The following is a 23,991-nucleotide window of genomic DNA, read 5'->3' as shown; positions in this document are numbered from 1 at the left end:
ATGCCAGGCTAGAAGTGTACACCCTCGAGTGTAATATTGCGATAATACAACAGTTACCATCTCCATCCATCCATTTACCATCTACCATCATAACGACCTTTCTGCGAGTGTATTGTCTCTGATATCCTGGAAATACATGGGGTCTGTCTGACAGACTGGCAAGAGTCCTTGTTTACTCAGCCACGCGCGACAACTTTTCTCAGACTGGACACATAGAGAAACAAAACTTAACCGTTTAGCTCAATCTCATTGTATTTAAGATAGGATATAAATTCAAAAAAATGTAATGCCAGATTTAGCTACTACGGCCGCAAATGTCCCATGCAACCTGCTATTCTAGCCACTTAGCCGGCTCTACGAGACTCCGTCTGATCAGCACAGATGACTTTAATATTTTGATAGGTGTGCTGTCATGCTCGTCTGAAGCGCGGGTAGAGAGCTATTTCAACCAATGAGATTGCTTCGCTGGAACTACCTGTTGTATAAATGGGCTTGTTTCCTAATGTCGTTTAAACCAGTGGTTCTCAAACATTTTCATGTCAAGGAAATGTATTGTAGACCCAACCTTCTGAAAATAGTTTGTGCCAGAGACCCCCATACAAGATTTTTTGGATTAGAAAATAATTATTCCAAAAGGTTTACATTTTCTCAAGATATTTCTTTGAAAATAGCAGATCTAACGCGTTGTGAGCTTGTAGATCGGCTATTTTCAATTAGCCAAAGTATAGGGTTAGAGTGCTCATGTGGCTTCTTTTGGGCTTGTTTTCATAGACCCGGTTGCTTGTTTCTCTCGCAAAACCTGGCAACACTGTGTAGAGTCTGTATAGGTGCAGAACGCATAGCGCCCATTTACCCATGTGGGAGATGTACAGGAAAGCTCGGGTTGATAATATACGGGATGTTGAACGAGCTTGATATAGGGGCAAGCTCAAGTTATATCGACCGTGGGGCTTCCAGAATATTACCATCATGCTTTATAGTATTATGGAGTAAACAAAAATTCTCTCTAAAATCTGGCATCGGATGTGATGTGTTTCATGCGTTTACGCGCAACAGTGAGGTACAGAGTTTCTTTCGGTAGTTTTTCCCCCTTCTTCTTTTCTTTTACCGGTGATTTTTCCTGCAAATGAGAAGAACAATCTGGACTGGATCCCGAGAAGGCGAGGGTTGGAGGAGCCGGTCTTTTAGCCCTCCAGGAGGAGTAGCCCGCGGTGGGGCATCATGATTCCTCTGATGTTCCAGAAGAAGTGGGGGAGCCGTGCGCGGCGCGTTTGGATTATTTACCCGGAGATGCTGCTGCTGCTGCTGCTGTTGTCCGCGTTTTGTTGTGTTTCTCTGGCCAGAGCGGCGCCCTCCTCCCCTCTCACGACCGAGCAGCTGGACATGGGGGTGGTAAGTTTGGTCTTTTCCTCTTTTGTTTGTATTTCTTCTTCCAAAATGTTAGAAGCCAACAGTTTTTTACCCCCTTTCTCCCCAATTTAGTCGTTATGCCAATTCATTCCACACCACACCACCACACTGCTGTGTTGTCACTGCTGTTGTGTCCTACTGACTCACTTTGGTCTTAATTCCTACACACGTGTAGACAATTGGCTATTGATTGAACCCCAAACAACCCGCAGCATGCAGCGGGCATACATCTAATAACTATGGCATAGCCTACATGGTTGCGCTTAGCTTTACCGTTACTTTTTTTGGACGTGACAACAGATGAAACTGGAAAGACTGTGTCAGTATTCTGTAGAGACTATCTTATAGGATCAGAATGGGTGTGATTTAATTAACCAAATTGGAATAAATGCGCCGTATTTTTTGGGCAGCGTAGCCTACACAGCCTACTGACATGACAGAATCAGTGTTGCCAGATAGTGCGAGAGAAATACGTTACAAGGTCTATGAAAACAAGCCCAAAAGAAGCAACTATTAGGCCACATAAGCACTTGTCTATAACCCAGGCCTGCATCTGCTATGTGAAAATAGCCGATCTACAAGCTCACAAATGCCACACGTCGTGAGCTTGTATATCTGCTATTTTCAAAAACTCAAAAACAACAACTCCATAGCAAAACATATTTTTCATGGAAATATTTGAGAACCACTAGTTTGAATAATAACAAAATTGGAAGCAAGCCTAAATAAGCAAGTAGGCTACACTTTAGAAACAAGCCCAAAAAACCCGCAACCCGCCACTACCAATAATTTACAAGCAACTTTACAGAAAAACAAGCCCAAAAGTCGCTTATAATAAGCCGACATGGCAACACTTGACAGAACCCCAAGGAGACGGGGCAAGACAACATGTGCGATAGCCTAGTAGTAAACTATCATGCAGAGGGCTTCCTCACCAGAGCACGAATCATTCCTGGATGAAAATAGTCTATAGCATAACTAAGTGCATATGACATCCGATGCCAAGTTCAAACAATGGCTATTTTGAGCGAGTGTATGCAGTATAGGCTACCAAATAGATGTGGCTAAACAGATCTAAGAATACCTGTCAGTTGGTAGAACAGAACAGAATGAGTGGAAGCCAACTAGCCGAATGATGCCAAATATCTATTTAAATATTTCCTGTCAAAATTAATAGAGCAATACGAGTGACATTCCTTTAGCCATGAATGTGACATGACTTCTTGTGTATCCATTGCGCACGGCAATGGGCAATGAATGAAAGCTTTTGGAACTCCATGGATGAATTATTTGTTGTTGCTGCCCGAGGGAAATAGAGAGTGATAGAGAAAAACCTTTTTGAGAAAGTAGGCAATAAGGAACAGGATGCAATTCCATACATGCACTAGACTAAAAATAAGAATTAATAGCCTATAATAGCAGCCTAAATAGCCGGAGCAGCTTGCTATAAAAATCATGGCTGCATCAGAGGCAATATCACGTAAAGTGAATAGCTTATAGAGGAATTCTGCGCATCCCAAATTGTGTCTGTCCTGTTCATTGTAGCGTCTGTGACTAGGACCAGTTTGTATGTTCTTTTATCTATGCCATGTTGCTATTTTCATTGCTTAAAAAAAAAAACACAGCATCCATTGCCAGGAGGAGGTTGTGTTAGTAGACTGTCACTTAAGTCGTGCCATTACAACCAGTGCTATTGGTCGGCTGACCATTGACAAAACTGGCACACACACACACACACACACACACACACACACACACACACACACACACACACACACACACACACACACACACACACACACACACACACTGAGCCACCCACTTAACCACAGTGCAGAGGCTTTCAATCAAACTACAGAGCATCAATATGCAATTTCAGCATTTCAGGGAAGCGGGTCTTAAGAGTTACAATATAATCTGTCCTATGATTTCTGCTCATCAAGACGTTTTACTCCTGGGGGCTTTTCTCTGTTTGTACAGAAATCCCAGGCTCCCTGATGCATCGTTGATATAACAGCCAAATTAGTTTCCATTCATCCAGAAAAGGGCACTTGTTTTACACACTCTCTCCCTCCTTTATTTCGGGGGGTGGGGGGGACATTATTATTATCACACACACACACACACACACACACACACACACACACACACACACACACACACACACACACACACACACACACACACACACACACACACACACACACACACACACACACACACACACACACACACACACCCGGCCCACAGGTTGAGAACCACTTCACTAGATGCCATTAATGAATAAACATTTCAACACCATCTGAAGGGGAAGCAGATGTAGCATATTGACCTGCTGTATCTATCACACAACTGGCAATGTATGTCACCAATGCTCCAACAAAGCGTGCGTGCGTGCGTGCGTGCGTGTGTGTGTGTGTGTGTGTGTGTACACGATAGCCGTTTCACAGTTCACGTTGTCTTAATGTGAACTGTGTGCCATTGAAATTCCCCCTGAGGTTCAGTGGAACACTAAAAGCCACACCCTGACATCCTGTATCTGTCTTAAAGAACAGACTCTCATTTTGCTGTGTAATTTCTTTAATGAGATCACCATCTGGTCCCATCTGCAGAGGAGCAGATGAGAAGAGAAGTGAATTTCTCACTTCCACCATCCTTTTCTCTTATTCATTCTCCCACATTAACCCTGGCGTCCCTGTTTTTGGGCAAGTCATTATCGGGCATTTTCCAATATCTGTCTTGTTGTGTGCTTCTATGGTCTATTTTCACTGTAAGTCGTACAACAAAGCATATGGCTTAAGTGGTTATGTTACTGATGGTCTCTCCACCACCACTACTCTCTCATTAGTGCTCTGCTCTTTCTCTCTATCTCTGTCTCTCTCTCTCTCTCTGCCTCAAATGAGCAGTGTCCAGCAGTGTCACATACATTCACTCAGATTAATCTCATGCACCCACCTTGCACTCCTCTCCCTGAGATCCAGATAGTAAGCTTTCCTTCACGGGCCCTTCCTGGATCTTCTAATTATGCCCACAGCCCCCTGCGAATGAGGGGGGAATCAAAGAGAAAGCTGGATTTATTGACAGTTTTATTGACAGTTAAGGGAAAATAAGAGTGTGCACCAGCCTGAACAAAAGATAATAAGGGAAAGAAACCCCACACCGAACAGAAAAGAACGTGTCTAATTCCTTCAAGTCAACTGGCAAACATATTATCGATAGTGTTTCTCCTGGGACGGAGATTCTCCCCTGCCATGCTGAACAAATGAACCAAGGGGATAATTTGCATCTGCAGAGAGAGAGGAATCCTATTTAATTTTTGTCCTCATCAGCGTGCGGTGAATTATGCAAGATTGTAATATCCAAACATTGAAAAGTGCTGGATGATACTGTCTCCATGTCACTGTGCTCACACTCCCAGGCTGTAAGCTTAGAATACTCCTGTCCTACTTCTATCAAGTGCTGTGACCTTCTGTCCCTCACCATTGCATTGTGGGGGCTCAGATTTAGGGCAAGGAGATTATTTCGGTAACGTGTCCAGTGGGACAGGACAGCAGTTTGTAGGAAATAGAAAGATACTGAGAGAGACATTTGACTCATAATAATAATAATAATAATAATAATAATAATAATGATAATAATAATAAAGATTAGAAAGTGCTTTACAAATGACAGGAACATAACATAATAAAGTCAGTATTCAGTAATCGCGGATGTAATACTATGGAAAAGGTGATGACAAAAAGTAGGTCTTCAGAGGTGATATAAATGATGGCACTGGTTTTGCTAGCCTCAAATCCTCAGGTAGAGTGTGCAAAGCCTAGGTGCCTGGGCCGCAGAAGCCCGATCACCCTATGTAATGAGGAAGGATTTAGGAACAACCAAGAGGGCCCCATCTGAGGATCTGCTCTCAGATTCACAGGGGACCAGCAGCATATCTACAATCTAACAAGGAGCCTAACCTTGCAAGAATTTCAAAGTCATCAGTAGAATCTTAAATTCAATTCTGATACTCACAGGCAACCAGTGGAGAGAAGCAATCATATAGAAAGAAATGGCAACCCGTCCAAGTGTCATCCCAGGCTTGCTAAGTGTAAAGTTTTGCAGACAGCGTTAAAGTTTGAGGACATTGACAGATTTTCTGAAGGGTTACAATCCTCAGAGACCTACTCGCTAGCATTGTCAAGAACCTGACACCTCATTGGCTGTCACTGCATTCAGGGCTTTTGGCATTTGTTCGTTGGCACCTGCTCATGGTCCTTTCAATCAAAGAGACAGATATTACCAAATAAACCTCAACTTGATGATGAGAGTTGTAAGATGCATTTTCAACTAGTGAGTCTCACCAGAGTCCTTGCCTACTAGATACAGTAGGCTATAGCTATGAGTGTCTCAACTCTTCACTTTGTTTTTTGGGTGGTCTTTTAGTATTTATTTGTCTTTTATTTAAATAATATAACCATTTGATATGATGCGTTTTATGAACACTTACTATTGTTTCTTTCATTATAATATATAAAATGCAATTGCATTTGATAGGCCTACAATGTCCGGTTTTGAATGATTTTGCAGAATTTGCACCATCTCACTATCAATAATAGAGTAAACTGTTCTAACATAGCTGAAAAACATGGACAGGTAAAGCCAGAAACTTCCACCGTATCACTCTGCAAGTCCATCACTGTGACTAGTTTAGTTTCAGGATGGAACTGGCTGATGAAACTGAGATGCAGACTCCCCCAAATCCCCTGGATAGATTGATTCAGAACCCAATCCCTTAACCTTACCCCAACCAAAGTAACCATGCCTAACCCTTATCACAGTGCAATGCCTAACCTTCAATAAAATAACATAACATTATAAGTGAAACTAATTGTCTCTGCTGCACAGTGCTGCTGTCTGTGTGGACTGAAATTATGCAATAGTGGACCAGGCATCCACCTGGAAACGCAAAGCTCAACGGCCTAACATTCACATATCGGTATGGCTCGGTATGACACATCAACATGAACTATTTGAAAATCTGTGTCAGCTGTTCTGTCTTTAGACTTGTCAAATAATGAGCTTTGCGTGCTTTGAACTTGCAGTTGCTCAAAAATAGGACCGGACATACTGTAGCGATCTTTATAAATGTCACGAATAAGACCAACACTACTGCCGTGCCATGGCTGCCATGTTCGAAAGAGTTGAAATTGGTTGCTTCTTGCTTATGTTAGCACACGTCGTATTTTATTATTTGATCAAAAAATCCAAGATAATGCATTATTAATTTTTTGTTAAGTAGTTGCACAATGTGACTGTGTGTTAAAAACATATTTCAGCTTGACTTTAAGTCTGGAGTCTTGGCTTGTGTTGGTGTATTGTTAGTCATTCAAGGCAGACAACTATTCCACAGCCTCTGAATGCTACAACATAGAGTCTGTAACTACACCTCCTGAATGCCGGTAACAGAAGCTGTCATCTGTTTGTCATTTCTGTGCACGAAAATATAGCAGCAAGAAGCCTAGGCTAAAACAAATTGTATTTACATTTGTGCAAATTTGCGTGACTGCAAAGATGAAACGGAAGTGAGTGGGGGGGTGGGGTGGGCGGAGCATCCGCTTTACTCCCGTATCATTTTCAGTGCTTCTGTTGCACAGACTGTATGGTGCAAGCATTTGAAAACTGTATGAGCCAACAGTCTGGCTCGAGAGACTAGTATGTTATTGCATGTCTGCACCTGGAGGAGCATTGTAATTGGCTAGTAGTGCAGTAAACACACACGCACGCACACACACACACACACACACACACACACACACACACACACACACACACACACACACACACACACACACACACACACACACACACACACACACACATACATTAGCGATACCACAAATGTTTTGTATAGGACAATATGTAACCATATGCGTCTGAGAACATGTTGTTGATCCAGTTAGAAATTTCAACATTGAGCAGGGTGGCCTGTGCTGGTTCAATACAACGATAGGAGGTTCAGTTCCCACCACAGCCAATGTGTCCGTCCCAGTCAAAGTGACATTGAGAATAACAATGAACACCTGTGTGCGCCAGCGGGATCGTCACCCCTCCAGTGAAGTGGCAACATATGTTTGGCTCAGAGACGCTAATTCCTCATTATAGTTGCTATGATAGAGTGCATGAAGTGCACTACAAGCATTTGTCACGGCGATGACAGGCAACGATGGCAGAAGCTGTGTTGCAAATAGTACTTTGTGTCACACGCTTTTAAGCTCAAGCACTATTTACTCCCTAACACGGTACAGTCCTATGCCAGCTTGGCGCGCGTTTCAAGTCCAGAGTGGCCTAAATGCTCCCTTTGCAGTCATGAGACGCAGTGATTTGTTTCATGTATTGAAAAACAGGGAAAACCAAAAGCGCCAAGCGGATGTCTTTACAGTAGTAATGGATCAAACTGTGTGGGCAACTGAACGGAATTAGTTCTCTCCACAAACGAGTTGCACGCGATCCTCCTCCATTCTCTATTGGCTCCTGCTGATGTCAATAGGTTTAGGGGCAAGCGGGGCCATTCCAAGACTCCCCTTATAGAAAACCCCAAATCAAGTCCATGTGGCGTCCCAGTCCTATTTTAACAGAGGGATCCCCCTCCCTCTCTGTCTTAGACCAGATCAAGGCCTTGGTCGTCTGTAGCCATCCAAAGGACCGAGCAGATCTAGTAATTACTGTGGGTTTGGTGTTGCGCTGGCTCGCATGTGGAGGCTTAAAATAACACAGAGGCCAGGCAGCTCTGCTGCTTTTAAAACACCATCAAGGAAACCCCAAAGCAACAACATGGCTCCTATTAATTGTTTCCAGAAATTGTCAGATTCATAATGAAAGTTTGTGCATGCGTGTGTGTGCGTGTGTGTGCACACACATAAAGGCTTGCTAAGTTGCTTGTGTATGCATTTGCCAGAGTGGCCGCTAGTCAAAATAAAGCAAGAAGGATTAATTTAATTGAAAGAAGAGCCACGACTGTAGTCCCTTGGACTGAAGAAGGCAAAATGAAATTGTGTGGCTGATGGCTCCGTTTCACTTTCTCTTTTCTTTGCTTTGCTCTGAGACACACAGCAGGTGATCCTACCATTTGTCTCTTATGAGCATTTGTCAATTCTTAACAAGTTGGAGGAGAGAGGAGGAGGGCAGAAAATGAAGCCAGAAAAAAGTGGGAGACCACTGAAAATCTTTTTTAAGAGAGGAAGTGTTTGATGTGCAGAGAGATCAACTTCAGCATTTTATCTAACGATCTTGTGAAGTGCCCTCATTTCTCTGCAGGTCCAAGTGAAATGAGAGGGAGAGAGAAGGAACGAGCGAGGGGGACATGGGGAGTATAAAGTACAGAGATAAGAGGAGAGAGTGATTGAGAAGGAAGGAGAGAGGGAGAGATGGAGTGACAGAACATATTTTGGTTTTGTTAATGTGCCTGAGATATGTCTTTAATATCATTTCATGACAGTATTTCAGTTTGTGCCAGGGAATAATATCAAGTTGTCTTTTCCCTCCCAACTTGTGTCAATTCCCCCTTTGTACTGTGGTCCCAAAATGACAGACCCGACCCCTAATGGATGTGTGAAATCCGTTTCCAGGATCAGTTTCATCCCGACTTACTTTTTTCAAATGAGGGACGCAAACCCTAATTGGACTCGTCAAATTAATTCTGAGATTCATATCTCAAGAGAGTAGCTGACTCAGACTCTCCTAGATAATTACAGAACAGACCCGACTGTCAGGTATTAGGCTGTATGTACCTGACAAACCTAATAATTACAATTGCTATGAAAAGGCAGTTTTACCAGTAGATGCCAATGAACGGACTCCATTATGGAATCTAGCTGCTACGTAGCAGTCCACAATAAGAAATGAAATGAAATTGGATGTTTTCACCTCACTGAAGAAGGAATCCATGATCGCATACCTTTGATCTGCTCTCTCAACTCAACTCAGTTACACCACACTTTGTGCTTTTCTCTCCTGATCAGCGCTGGGTACAGTTCTCATATCCACTCGGGTATTACACATAATGATAAACAGACCCTGGACCAGAGGAGAGCATACCTACGGTATGTTACCTCAGCCCTATATTCCCTCAACCCTAACCCCAACCCTATAAGCTGAGGGAACATGGGGCTGACCCCTACCCACGGTAATGGAATCTTAACCTAATTGACCATAATAAAACACGGACCCGAACCCTGCAGGTCTTGGGTATTGTCAGATATTTTCAGTTTGGGGAAGACCTCTAGTCCCTGTCACACTACAAATAGAACAAAAAATATGGGAATAGACCTGGTCAATCAAATGAGGGGGCAGACAGTGCAGTGCAGTACTGTACAGTACAGAAAGACACTGAAAAGAAATGTGGTTGTAAACTTTGTAGCAATGAATGAGATGCAGCATTTCAGCAGACTTATTGGGTCCAACAGCATACATACACATAATTTTTAATGTAAACAAAGCCATGTTTGATTAATAAAAAAAAGCTGGGGAGAGATTCTTTGAAGGAGTCTTCATACACTGCCTGCTGGGGAACACACAATAGATTCTATGCCTGGTTTGATCCTGGTGCTGACTCCTCATTCTGACAGTGTCAGTTGAAATGGATTTCCAATAAATGGAGGACTACATGGGTATACTCTACATTTGTGTCTGTTCTGAGAGAACACGAGCGAAGCTACAGTGTAGGCAGCCAGGTGGTACAAAGGAACACGTTTTATTTCCTCACAAAGGAAAGAGGCTGACTTCTCTCCATACTCTCAACATTCAGTAGTGAACTCTAGAGTTTAGACAGTTGTGATAAAAGAACAATAATTCCTGTTAGCTTAAGCTTACGGACAAACAACATCACACATATTGTTCCACCACCTCATGTGGTATTTTCTTCTCCCTGACCCTTTCCGACTTGTGTTGCCAGCCGTTTTCCTTCCAAGGGTAGATTCATACTTTATTGTGGGGCCAGACTGAAAATAACATAGTTATTCTGCCATCATTTGTACACATTTAACCCCGCCTGACCTTTCTGTCTCTCTCTCATTCGCTCTGTGGTTCTGTCTGAACCACATAGTCCCTGTGAAGATGCTTTGATGTCTTGGAACTTGACATTTATTAAACTAGCACATCAATACGACGGCAATGACTGAAGTCCTGTGCCGTTTCAGAAGTTTCACTATATGTTACTACTGTTTGTTATGACTTAGTATGATGCTTCAGTTAGGAAACAAAATAATAAGCATTGCTATCAACGATAAAAACAAACATTTTACACCACTACATGCATGGTCTGGTTGCATTTTGCTGTGCTGCAAAAAAACTAAACGAAAATCTTTTTTCGTTTTGTTTTATTGCTGTTATTAATATGGCCTTAACAGTGATGATCTAGTTCAGTGTATATCAACCCTGGCAAACGTCCCAATTTTGGGCCGGGGCTACTGCTGAGGTGTGCCGCGCCGTTTGAAGAAGGTTTGAAAAAATATAATTTAAAAAAATTAATTAATTTAAATAATCAGGCATGCAAACAGCCCCGAGGTGAAAAGGGTGACAACATGCAGTTTTTTTTGGGTCAGGTGTCACACTATTGCCCTATTTGGATTAAAAACGGCTAGTGGAAGCTGAAAAGCTACAAGTTTGCATGTCTGAATAATGCAAAAACAGAAATATTTGTTTGCATTTGCTTTTTTTCTATATATATATATATACCGTATATCTAGGTGTGCCCTGGGATTTTTTGGCTATGCCAGGTGTGCCTTGGCACAAAAAAGGTTGATAGACACTGATCTAGTTGACCATCATGGACAAAGTGTATTGATCTGAATAATCCATTGGGCATTAGAAAATACTGTATAGGAGGGTGAGGATGGCTGTCCTTGCAGATTCTTAAATCACTGAACACGCAACACCATCATTATAGTCTAGTCTTTTACATTGCTGGAAGCTATTCTCGTTTAAAAGTAGGTCTGGAGGATATCACTTTCATAATGTATAAAGCATTTAGAAATGAGAACAAATGTGCATCGTTACATCACTGTTCAATATCATCAGAGACGTCTTTTATCACCGTGTTCAATGATGTAGTGTTTCGATTAGTGCTTTTAAAATCAAATACTGTAGCTCCATGAAATGTATGTTTCTGCTATACGCTACATTACTTTAAAATCTTATCTGGTGTTATAAGTTATAAAAACATATTCATTTACATTCCTTTGTTACATTCAGAATTGTAGGGGTTTCTCTACCTAGCTTTTGATCTTAAATATAGTCCTCCATTCCATTTTCAACTAGAAATCCCTGTTATGAATCAGGTAGATAAAGATTTCCTGCCTCTGGTGCTGATGCTAAAGTCCATAGATATTGTACTGAAGGTCGTGTTATTATCATTTAACCTGAATCAATTCTATTTTACGCTGCCAGCAGTTTGCAAAGGGCCATAACCATATTTTACACTTTGTAATGACACAGCTTTAATAAAAGGATCACCTTGGAATTAAATGGTTCTGTTTCAATAAGTGCCAATATGTCACACTATGAATATATTACTGCAGTCTGTACACTTTACAGACATAATTATGCATATCTTTCTTGCTTGCTTTCTATCTTATTTAAGTAAGTAGGTCGGAGTGGCTTATTGTCGTGTCAGCCGAGCAATGAAGGGATCTATTCCCTTTACTAGACCCCTGTGAGATGGATTGTTGAGGTGGAGCACCACACCTAGTCTGCTCCCAGTACTTGCCCAGGATCGAACCCAGAACCTTTTGATCGAAAGGTGAAAGCTCTTAACGAGTGAGCTGCACCATTTAATTGATCTATTGTGTTTTGATTTTTAAGACATGAGGGCAAATACGGTTTCAAGGCCCCCTTTGTAAAGCTTTAGGCATTTTGCATCTGTCAACTTCAATCTGTTTCTGCTCAGTGATTTTTTCCCACCAGCATGTCATCGTGAGCTCCTCTTGTATCTCAGCCCAACACATACAGTAGAATGGTATACAGCTTCCCAGCAGGCCCTGCAGCTAGGCTATGCATGTGTTCGGCTTGGCAAGCAGCTTCTGGCTGCATGGCTTCACAGCTTTGTCCACGGGATATTTTTTCATGGAGGGTTAATTACCAGTCATTAGTAAAAAAAAAAGAAGCTGTGTGATCAAATGGAGCTGTTATCAACCAAGGAGGGATTATCTCCTACCGTCTGTGAAGGCTGTCTCTGTTGACACCGGGCTGGATGAACCTGCCCACACTCTGTCATCAACCACAGAAAGGAGGTGAGATGTAATTTAGCGAGAGCAGAGCAAGAAGGAATTGATAGTATTATGGACAACGTCTTTCATGCACACAATTGGATGAGGATGGACTTCCCAGCATGCCTTGGGGCACACACTAAGAGTCATTGTTCTATTGTTGTTATGATTTGCTATTGTGGAATGTCTTATTGGAATGAATGTCTTATTGGAATGAATGTCTTATTGGAATGAATGTGTTGTGTTGTGTTGTGCCATTCGTTTACCTCTTAAAACCTATACTAGGCGACCAGATCGATTCCCAAGGACTCTATACTAGGTCCCCTCCTGTTTTCACTCTACAGTAAATATCTTCACTCAAAAGAGACGATCTACAAACTCACGTGTCGACACAGCACAATGCTTGATGAGCTTGTACATCGGCTATTTTCAGCGGAGGATGCTAGGGTTCAACCAGTTCTAGGTTCATTTGGGGGAAGACTATGACCGATAGGGGTAGTCAGTCACACACCCTCCCTTCTGTATCCCAGCTTTGAGTTGATTTGGGCTTTTTGTGAGTCGTTTGCCACAATTAAAGATTTTTCTCTTAAAAAGTCATTGTCATCACTTTTCCTGTGGCTAAGCAACCCTCTGGTCACTACAATAGTTTAAGCCATGTTCCGTGGAACAACATTATATTATATATAATATATAACATTATATTCTGTGTCTGACAGAGTCTGTTTAATTTCTACGAGGAGGTTTTAACCCCATTTCTAACAACCATTCAGTATAATAGTATCGGATAGCAAAGCATGAAGGCTTCCTATCTAACTTACACACTCAGTTACACATGGGGGAGGGGGGCTTCAAATTGTTTTGAAGTCGTGTTCACTGAGAAGTACTTGTTCGTTTAAGTCTTTGGCTTTGGAGAAAAGCTTTTTCTTCATGCGAGTCTTTTTGATGCTGCACTGTTACATTGGGGATTTTAGATTTGTTTCTCTCTCCAGTGACATGGCTCTATCTCCAGGTCATAACCTCTCTTCAGGGAACAAACCATCACCATATTCAGACAGATATTTGATCTATTTTCGTTAATTTTGCATATAAAATGGGGCTTAAACCATTAAGACCTGAGGCCGATTCTACAAATGCCTTCTAAATCAGTAGTTCTCAAACTTTTTTTTTTCTGAAAAGGTTGTGTGCCAGGGACCCCCAGAAGAGAAGATAACAGGTTACAAAATTCTAAATTATTCAATTTTTGCCAGACCCAAGGGGTCGGCCTACAGGAGTCTTTGTCGATTGGTCGGTCGGTCGGTCGGTCGGTCAGTTGGTCGGTCGGTCGGTCGGTCGGTCTGTCCCTCTTTTCCTCTGCACACACGTCATGCGAAGTCCGGCCATTAAAATTTCAACCACTAGGGGTCTGGCTCCGAGGAGCACCTTTTCTAGTTTTTCAGAAATATTCAAAAATAGCACAAACTGACCCTCTGTGAGCTTGCATATCTTCTATTTTTGAGAACTACTGTTCTAAAACACTGTCCTAAATCCTAAGACTTTTTGAAAAACGTATGTTACTATATACAGTATATACTATATATATATATATAGCTAAAATCTAAAATGACACAGATGCTTTCCTGGTTTTAATGGGTTAAAGTGTTTATCCATACGGTTTCAGGCAGTAAACAATGTAACCCATGTAGTAGCCCTGGGAAACAACATACACAACTACAAGAAATGTTCACAAGATTTTCCTAGACTGGAAGGTTCATTCATTTAACTCATTCATTTAATTCATTCATTATTGATTCACGCCATGTGATGCGAGAGTGTGGGCTAGCCGACACCAACTCGGTGCCCGCCTCACCCTCCTGTCTAGCATCAGGGTCAGAATCAACTTTATTGTCACATCACAGGTTTACAGTGTGTGAAATTCGTTTTTGTGCAAGCTCCATCGTGTTTTGTTATTTCCATAAAAGAAAAAGGGAAGGACAACAATTTATCTACATATTTACACAGAGCATCTCTATCCGGCGCGTTAAGTACCTGAGGTAAGACATAAGGTGCGGTAAGTACCTGACGTGCCCTGCAGTGTTGTTAGCTCTGATGTCGCGCTGCAGTATGTGTACATATATAGGTGGTGCACCTCTTTACCTTCCTTCCTAGCTGTGGGTTGTGTTGGCGCCCACAGGGTCAGTTTGCTTGCCACCACTTCCGGGTGGCACAGTGCCCAGTCAGTCTCATCCTTCTCTCTCTGACCTCGTCTGTGATCCGTGGGAGGCCCTCGTAGAGGCCCACGTTTTTGATGTGGTCCGCCCATGTGACTCCAAGTGCCATTCATAATATTCTTGTGTAGACACTGTCGAGGGCCTTTTACTGCTGTGCCAGGTCTCAAATGCTGTGGTGCTATGTATATAAATAAAAAGCTCATATTTTGCCAATCAACCATAAACTTCCCACTTGTCATTCAGTTCAGCCAATTTTCAAATGCCTGTGTGATGATGACACTAGCGTGTTCCCATTTTATACTCAAACAAAAATAACACATCTTGAAATTAGAATATGTTATTTCGGTCGAGCGACAGTTTTGTAAGACATGTTGATACCAAAGCATAAATCAGGCTGTAGCCAAATAAAGCTCATGTGGCAACCAGTGTATTCACCTCATGGTGCCACATTCTTTTAAGCTACAGTACTGAGAGCTGTTTCTAAATAAAGCATTTGCTTTCTTTCTTGTCCTTTGTTGCTTTATCAATCATCTTTGCTGAAAAGTACACAGTGGTAGGTGTTTTAAAAGCGAGTGTGCGTGTGCGTCTGTAAAGGTTTTGCCCATGTTGTTAATGGATAGGCAGTAGGTATGACTATAAACTACTATAAACTGGACTGTGTAGCTATAATGATCATTGTCATACATGGGACACACATGTTCCCTTAGTCTGAGCTATGGGCCCCCTGACTGAGAGCATGTGTGTGTGCATGTGCAGATGCATGCGTGTGTGCGTGCGTGGCTGCATGTGTACGTGTGTGTGTGTGTGTGTATGATTAAATTGGACCCATTTTTACACTGTTAAGAATTCAACTAATACTCAGGAGTTAGCTGTGTTTGTGTGTATGTGTTTGATAGATGTGTGTTTGTGATTGTTTTTGACTTTGCGTGCCTCTCTCCTGTCTTGGTGACATATGGAATGAATCTCACAGCGGGACACTGGCCACTGCTCTTTATTCAGTAATTGTGTTTGTGGCCTTTGGCAGGGTGCCACGTGACACCACCACCACCCAGTAGTAGCATCAAAGAATCTTTTGGTGATATTTCCCCCCCTTTTCTTTCTTCTTCTTGTGCCACATAAATTAAACCTCACTTCTAAGAGCCTTTCTGGAGCTAAACTGGTGCCATAGCTACTAGTTTGTTGTTCATATTTAACCACTTAAACCCTATTATTAACAAACATTTTCAAAACATTCTCAAAAAATATATAAAGTAATAATAATAATAGTAAAAAAATAATATTATAGTGCCCACAATAGGGATCCCAGTGTTAAATTGGTTACGTTTTAGTCTTAGTCTTCTGTTTATACGGCATGGCCCAAGGCCAAGCTGTTCAGTACACTCAAGTTTTGTATTGTATGTAATATGTATAATCGTATGTCCATCATCCCTACTGAAGTAGACCAATCAGCTCATGCTACTACAAAAGAATGCAACAGAAAATGAAGCTCATGAAACTCATGAATTGATCATCTAAGAAGAAACCTATTTTGTCCCCTAGCAAATCTCTTTATCACATTGTAATAATAATACATACGATTTATATAGTGCTTTTCTAGGTACTCAAAGTCGCTTTACAGAAACAAAATAAAAACGTTTTTATTAATAGGAACACATTTTTTAAAAGGTAAAAAAGCTAAACAAATGGGGGTTGGGATTTATGTAGGGAATACAAGTCTGAAAAGGTGGGTTATGAGTGTGGTTTTAAACGTGGTGAGGGTGGTGGCAGCTCTGATGTGAGCTGTGAGTAAGTTCCACAGTCAAGGGGCGGGGCCACCGAGAAGGCCCTGTCACCCCAGGCTCGCTTATTTGTCCTGGGGATGTCCAGGGGGTTGGCCTCACCCGACCTGAGGGAGCCGCGTTGGATTCAGAGTTCAGAGAGGTAGCGGGGGGCCTGGTTGTTGAGGGCTTTGTAGGTAGTGATTAGTATTTTGAAGTCTATTCATTGTTCTTGTGAGGTTCTTTTGTACTTCTTATATAGAGATCGCTATATTTGGCCAAATGAGATGTATACCATTACCACACTAGTGAGGAGGACCCCCCTCTAAAAGAGATGATGCATCTCAAGGGGGTTATCCTAACAGAAATGTCTAAATAAATAAAAGTATTGTGATTTGTGCAGCTTTGTTCACAAATTGCACACTTAGTAACCTAATAGCAATAGCTATAAACTTCTTTATCTGAAAGTTTCAAAATTGGTCCCATTATTATTAAGACAGCACAACAAATCCTTCAGAAACCATCTGAGCTCACACTCGTGTGTGTGTGTGTGTGTGTGTGTGTGTGTGTGTGTGTGTGTGTGTGTGTTAGGGCATTCACGAATAGTGATTTTTAGCATTCAAATTATTTGACCTATAAGTATTCGAATATTCGATTAATTGATTTGATTATAAAAAATCACACCCTGTGTGAAGTGGGCGGTGTCTTGCTAGCTAATCACAATACTGAATGGAGTCAACCAATCATGTACAAAAGATAAATACATTTATTGAAACACTCTTTATGATGGACGAAACCATAACTTAAAAAAAACAAATTTATGGTTTTTTTTTAAGTTATGGTTTCTTATATAGGGCTATGCACATGTGTCATGTGACACTGGCCAATCACAGTCCTGAATAGATTGTGATTGGCCAATCACGGTGCAGGGTTAGGCGGGTGAATTTTTGGCCAATCACAGCGCAGGATAATTGTACAAATTTCCAAACCTCACTTATAGGGGCGGTTTCACCGCCCAAAAATGAAATAATAAAGAAATTAAAAGATTTTTTTTTTTTTTTTTTTTTCAATGGCATTGATGACTCGACTCAAGGAATGCGAGTTGACGTCACACCAGAGCTCACAGCTGCGTGTCTGCTGTTGAAAAGCCACTAAAAAAAAATATCTAAAAAAAATAAAATAATCGAATAGTGGTTTGATAGTCGAATAGTCGGTTTGATAGTCGAATATTCGATTATTCTGTTAATGCCTGTGTGTGCGTGCGTGCGTGTGTGTGTGCGTGTGTGCGTGTGTGTGTGTGTGTGTGTGTGTGTGTGTGTGTGCGTGCGTGTGCGTGTGCGTGCTATATAAGTATACTACAGTTTTCAAATACAGATGCAGTAGATCATGAGCATCCTACTTCTAGAGATATACTGATACAATTTTTTCCATTCCGATGCCCATTACTTGCGTATCGGTTGATACCGAGTCCGACCCGATACCATTGTGTAATTAAAACAAATCTAGGACAGTGGTTCTCAAAATGTCGTCCAGGGACCCTCAGTCGTGCAACATCAACTGAAGCAATTCAAATATTACTGTAAATGAAGTTATCATGTGATACATTACGTGGTATTGGATTGGCATAAACTGGCATACTCGCCGATACCGATATCAGCATTTTAGGCAGTATCAGCAGCTTCGATACTGGTATTGAAATCGGAACAACCTACTTCCATGTTCATAGTCAGCTACAATTTACAGAGGCACCTGATGCCATAACCAGTGCATATTCATATTGAACAAACCTTCCTCTTACGTGTTTGTGTCTGTGTGCTCAGTCACCAGAAGAAATGCCACAAAATGCCCAAAATAGAATCCGAAATAGAAACTTCCCCTCCGCCACATACACATAAGTTGTTGTCACGTTCCAGTGGCGCCTTCAGCTAGTTAGCCTCTGTCGACCAGGGTAACAGCTGCTCTCCAGGACAATCCCAAATTACCCCCCCATGCACACAGGCACACAACCACACACACACACACACACACACACACAACTACACACACACACACACACACACACACACACACACACACACACACACACACACACACACACACACACACACACACACACACACACACACACACACACACACACACACACACACACACACACACAAACTTCTCTCTGGATTTCCATAAATTTTATTCTTCCCCTCCAGCTCCGTACATTTAACAGCACTGCGCAGATGACTGACCACAATAGCAGGATGGATCCATTCTCTCTCTCTGGCTCTCTCTCTCTCTCTCTCTCTCTCTCTCTCTCTCTCTCTCTCTCTCTCTCTCTCTCTCTCTCTGTCTCTGTCTCTCTCTTTTTCTCTCTTTTTCTCTCTGTCTCTCTCTCTGTCTCTCTCTCTGTCTGTCTGTCTGTCTGTCTCTCTCTCTGTCTCTCTCTCTGTCTCTCTCTCCCCCTCAGGCAAAAATAGTTCCATCACAATTACCTCCCTACAACCTACTTTCTCTAAACCAGGGATTAAGAAATTCACTTACCAGCCTCATTGTAATCCAACCCGTCACGCACGCACGCACGCACGCACGCACGCACGCACGCACGCACGCACGCACGCACGCACGCACGCACGCACAATTATATGCATGGATACCCTAAAACTCAATTTTTAATTGATAAGATAACAAAACTTAACCCATTAAGATCTGAGGTTTATTCTACAAATGCCTTCTAAATCGGTAGTTCTTCTCACACTTTGAAGATGTTTCAAAAATAGCAGATGTACAAGCTTGCAGCGCAGCACGAAACTTGCAGATCTGCTATTTTTGAATAGCCAACGCTAAAATCTAAAATGACACGATGTTCTCCCGGTTTTAATGGGTTTTAAACATGGTTTAAAGGGCACCTGAGGATACAAGAAGCGTTGTCTCTTCCGTGCAGCCTGACTACCTATCTCTTCAGATAGCGAGCACAATTTAAGGTAATTGTTTGATCCCTTTCGCAGACAACAGACTGTAAGCCTAAATTACAACCAGTACACACACCTGAATGTTACAACCTTTGCGAACTTCCAGTTTGAAACCCTTCTCGTCATGGAAAACTACATAAATCAGAGAGAAAAAAGCTGTTCATTAGCTAGCTCACTATAGCTGCCAAAGAGTTTCGGTAAGATTTAAAAAATGTATTATATATAATCATTTTACATTTGCTAGTGGCTTAATCAGCTTACAGGTTGTTGACAAGGGCTTTCATGTCTGCTAGCAACGATAGAATGGTCCCTGGCTGGCACCAACATCCCAAGGATACAGTGGTCTACCCTCAACTGATTTAGGAGCGGTTTGGCCAGCCTTCACGAATGGGGCAGCAGCCCAAGCCCTTTGTGTGCATGTGGTGAGGAGCAAACAATGGAGCACATCATTGAAGCTTGCCCACTCCAAAAACTAAAAGTAGGATTAGTCACCCTCCAAACGGCAGAGCTGGAGGCAACAGCTTGGCTCGAGGACTTTACATTCGCTAAGTAAACAAATAGAATGTTAAAACTCTCAGTGGTTCTCAACATGGGGTCTGTGGACCACCGGGAGGTCCTTGACGGGGTTCCAGGGGGTCCCCGGCTAAATGATTGATAGTAAGGAACATTTGTACACACTCTATTAACACTGAGGATTTGTGTTAGGTTACATTTGTACACGCTTGGCATTAAACACTTGAGAATTTTACTGTGTAGACACAGAAACAAAACTTGTATCAAATGGGAATCCATGGCCTAATTCGTATCTAACTGGGTGTGGATTATAAAATGATATAACGCTTACGGCAGGTAAAAACTGCAATGTATTGGATCGTGTACTTGGCTTGTGTACAACAGGCATTGTTGTTGGCTTTTTATTGCTTTACCTTCAATACCCCAATGGTTTCTCTCTTGGATGAACGGCTTCTGAAAAAGGGCCTTAATACTTAATAATACTTATCCGCCCCTTTGGAACCAAAACAAATGAGATCCTTTCCATCAGTAACCCCTCTGGGAAGCAAGACCCACCCACACCGATACTCATTTGGATGAAAATCACCAGTCTTCTCACAGACATGACTGAATCTCCGCTTCTCCATTTCAGTAGTTGATCGGCTACGATTGCATGTGTCCCCCCGTACCATTACTGACTGATTGGCTGCTCTCGGGTGTCATGGGAATGTTCGCGTCTTCTCTCGAGTGACTAAGGAAATATGAGTCCATATGTACTGTAGTCTCTCTGGTATGAAACTCTTGTTAACTGGTGACTGTAATGTCTCAATTGGGGCCTACTAGTGCGCTGAGGATACTGAAATATGGATGCAGTGTGTGTGTGTGTGTGTGTGTGGACACACACATCAAAACACATGCAGGCGTACAGTATGTGCACGTGTGTTTATCTCCTTGGGTGTAAATACACATTCTCATTCTGTGAATATCAACACTGATCCAATGTTTGTTCGCCGTGGCTAAGAACACTTAAAAGGAACATCTCTGAGGAAGGCTCATAGCCGAAACGCGTAAGCGTTCAATCTATTGGTGTGCCAATAAAAAAAGTGGAAATGTGAGTAATTTGTCCTCCATTTAATTGAAATGTTTTGGATGTGCTACCTTTTTGGAATTTTTTTAATTCCTTTTTTTATATATGTATACTGAATTTGGGTCTAGCACTCCACTGAGAACCCTCTTTTTCTTATTTACTTAAAAGGAGTATTAGCCTAAGCTATGTTACACCCTGTTCAGACCCAATAAAATGGAATTGTAGCCTTAAACTCTAGGCTTAAGGCTAAAGACAGGTGCGAGAGGCCAGCATTTAAGTCCATAAACAACAGAAACGTTTCTGCCATTACTACACCCTGTTCAGACAAACAACATTTAAGGGAATTGCTATGCAAATCCAGGAAATAATAGGTTACATGTTGCCTACCGGGCAGGTTTTACTCTCTGTGGAGGTGATCGGCAGCCGTGCACGCAAGTAGGAATGCATAGAGGTGCACAGAAAAAAACATATAGTCCTACAGAGTCAGACATTGCACAGAACAATATACTGTACTGCTATACATTATCTATGATACATACTGTATATAAAACTCACCTCTTTATCTTCTGGCATTCATATTATCTCTAGAATTATCTTTAGATACATACATTGGATGCTATGTTATTTAGATTCTTGTATGCTTATTCTTGTATGCTTATGCTGTGTACCTGTATGTTATCTAGATAGATGTAGGGTTATTGCTTTTTACTCAGATTTTGCACTTTCTAAGTCGCTATGTACAAAGAGCGTCTGATAAATGCCTGAATTGTAAATTGTAAATCTCTGATTCATACATCTAGTGAGAGACATACTGTATATATGGCCATAATGGCAAAACAACATTGTAACGCTGTCTGTTCTGTACGGAGGAAAATAAAAGGCCTAAATCCATATATGTTGTACCGAAGATATATGTTCATGTCATCCACATTGGACAATCTTTGGAGCAAGGATTTCTGTTTCATGTAACAACCCCAGAGAAGGTGTTCTGTGGTGTTATTAATGATAAGCATACACACTGTCAGAGGCGGCATTAGCTATGTTCTTCCCGTTTCCATTGAAAAGGGCCCCACCTTCTTGGGGCCACACGACTGACACGGAATCATTTTATTATTCAGCTGCAGTGTAGTCAGAATCATCCGATTCAGTCGTCTGTTTCCGCTGTGTCCTATTATGCAGAATAACTTAAAGTCTCACTTGTGAATGCAGGAGCAACTCACTCTCACACATAAGAAGTTAAATGTGCACCAACATGGATAGTTGGCTGGTACGAGCAGGAAACGTACTTGAGAATGGACAGTGCCATTCACAGCACTACCAAGAAATGTGAATGTTGGGGAAAAAGGGGGGGGGGAAAGGCTGTAAATGGTAAATGACATTGACAATGCATGAGTTCAAATGAAGATACTATATTTGGGAGGTCCACATGGCTTTACCCTGAGAAACAACCGCTCCATTCAGTGTTTTACGAAGGAGGAAGTTTGACATTCTTTCCCCAAAGGTTTTGACTTCCTCTTCCTGGAAGTGTCAAATTTAACTGAAAGGGACACATTATGCCATTATCCATTCATTCTATTCACATCTAATTAAGCAATCGCTATATTCATTTGATTTGATGATTAGAAGTACATAATTAGTTGATGATTAGGCAAGTACACAACCGTGTGAGTGTTTTTAAACATCCTCTCTCTTGTTCATGCATTTATGCATTTATACTTTTCATAGGCATTCAGGACATATTATGTATATTTGTCTCTGTATCTACTCTCACCTGGGAGGGGGAGAGAGAGAGAGGAAAGGGAGAGGGAGAGTGAGAGAGAGGCAGATGACTGATGACCCTCCAGAAGTGTGTATTGCATAATGCTGGTCGGTGTTGAATCCTAAGCAGCGTGTTATTGATCAGAACCGTGTTTGTTTGTTTGCGCTGCCACCAGCCATGGGAATATGAATGCCCCCAGAGCAGGGAAGAATCTATCTATCTGACAGAGCCCCATGGCTGGATGAACTGGAACAACAGTCAGTTAACACACGGGAGGTGGCAGTGATACAGAGAGCAAGATAGGGGCTGTGAGATAGGCGCACACACAGAGAGACGGTGTCTGTTAATGAGTGTTAATTAATGCTACTGCTGATGGAAGCTACAGCATCTTATTGGACTTTGATCAATATCCTAATTAGCATCCTGTCTCCTGTCTGGTTGTGCTTCCCTCAGGGAGACCGAGGCCCACTGCAACACTGTGTATAAGGGCTGACTTGTAACTGCCTGATTCAGCAAGGCGTCTGACAGCAACCCGCATGAGTCCAGTACACCGGTGATTCTCTAAGTGGGGTCCCCCCGGGGTCTTTGAGGGGGTTCCAGGGGGTCCTCAGCTACTGTTTAACCACTTTAACACTATACATCAGCTATTTGAAAATAGGCGAATTTCAAGGTCACAGCTATTAGAACAATCTTGAAGGAAAACTTTGGAAATGTTTTAAGAACGCAAATCCCTGCCACAAAATATTTGCAGATGGGGGTCCGCAGGCAAATAGACTCCTTGTTGACATGAAAAAGTTCAGTACAGTTCAGTAAAATCCTCAGTGTTCATTTAACTTAAACCGAGAGTGTTCAAATGTAACCAAGTGGACCCGGAAGTGTCCATTTGGTTGCATTCGTACCCCGGCCAATGTATCGTTTCGCACCCCGTGCTGGAATCGAACCCCGGTGTCCAGCTCGGCAGACAGGCAGGTAAAAAGCAACGTGAGCAAGTTACGGCCGGGTCTTTCAGAAGCTCTCTTGAGTCTCTTGAGACTCTTGAGTCCCTCACATCCCTCACGCAAGGGCACGCTCCACCG

General features: G+C 42.0%; 1 protein-coding gene across 1 annotated transcript in view; it reads left to right on the top strand.

Annotated features, from left to right (window-relative positions):
- The first annotated feature begins 960 nt into the window (after window positions 1-960).
- LOC308078654 (matrix metalloproteinase-17-like) overlaps window positions 961-23,991 on the top strand; it is a 126,333-nt gene continuing 103,302 nt past the window's right edge. The window contains 1 exon segment of the mRNA XM_080419917.1: window positions 961-1,392. Coding sequence (XP_080276043.1) covers window positions 1,222-1,392 — 171 coding nt within the window. The 5' untranslated portion in view covers window positions 961-1,221.

This window comes from Gymnoscopelus braueri (assembly GCF_963280865.1).
Source record: "Gymnoscopelus braueri genome assembly, chromosome: 22".
Lineage (NCBI taxonomy): Eukaryota > Metazoa > Chordata > Actinopteri > Myctophiformes > Myctophidae > Gymnoscopelus > Gymnoscopelus braueri.
Note: the sequence above shows the minus strand (reverse complement) of the source record. Positions and strands in the feature narration are given on the sequence as shown.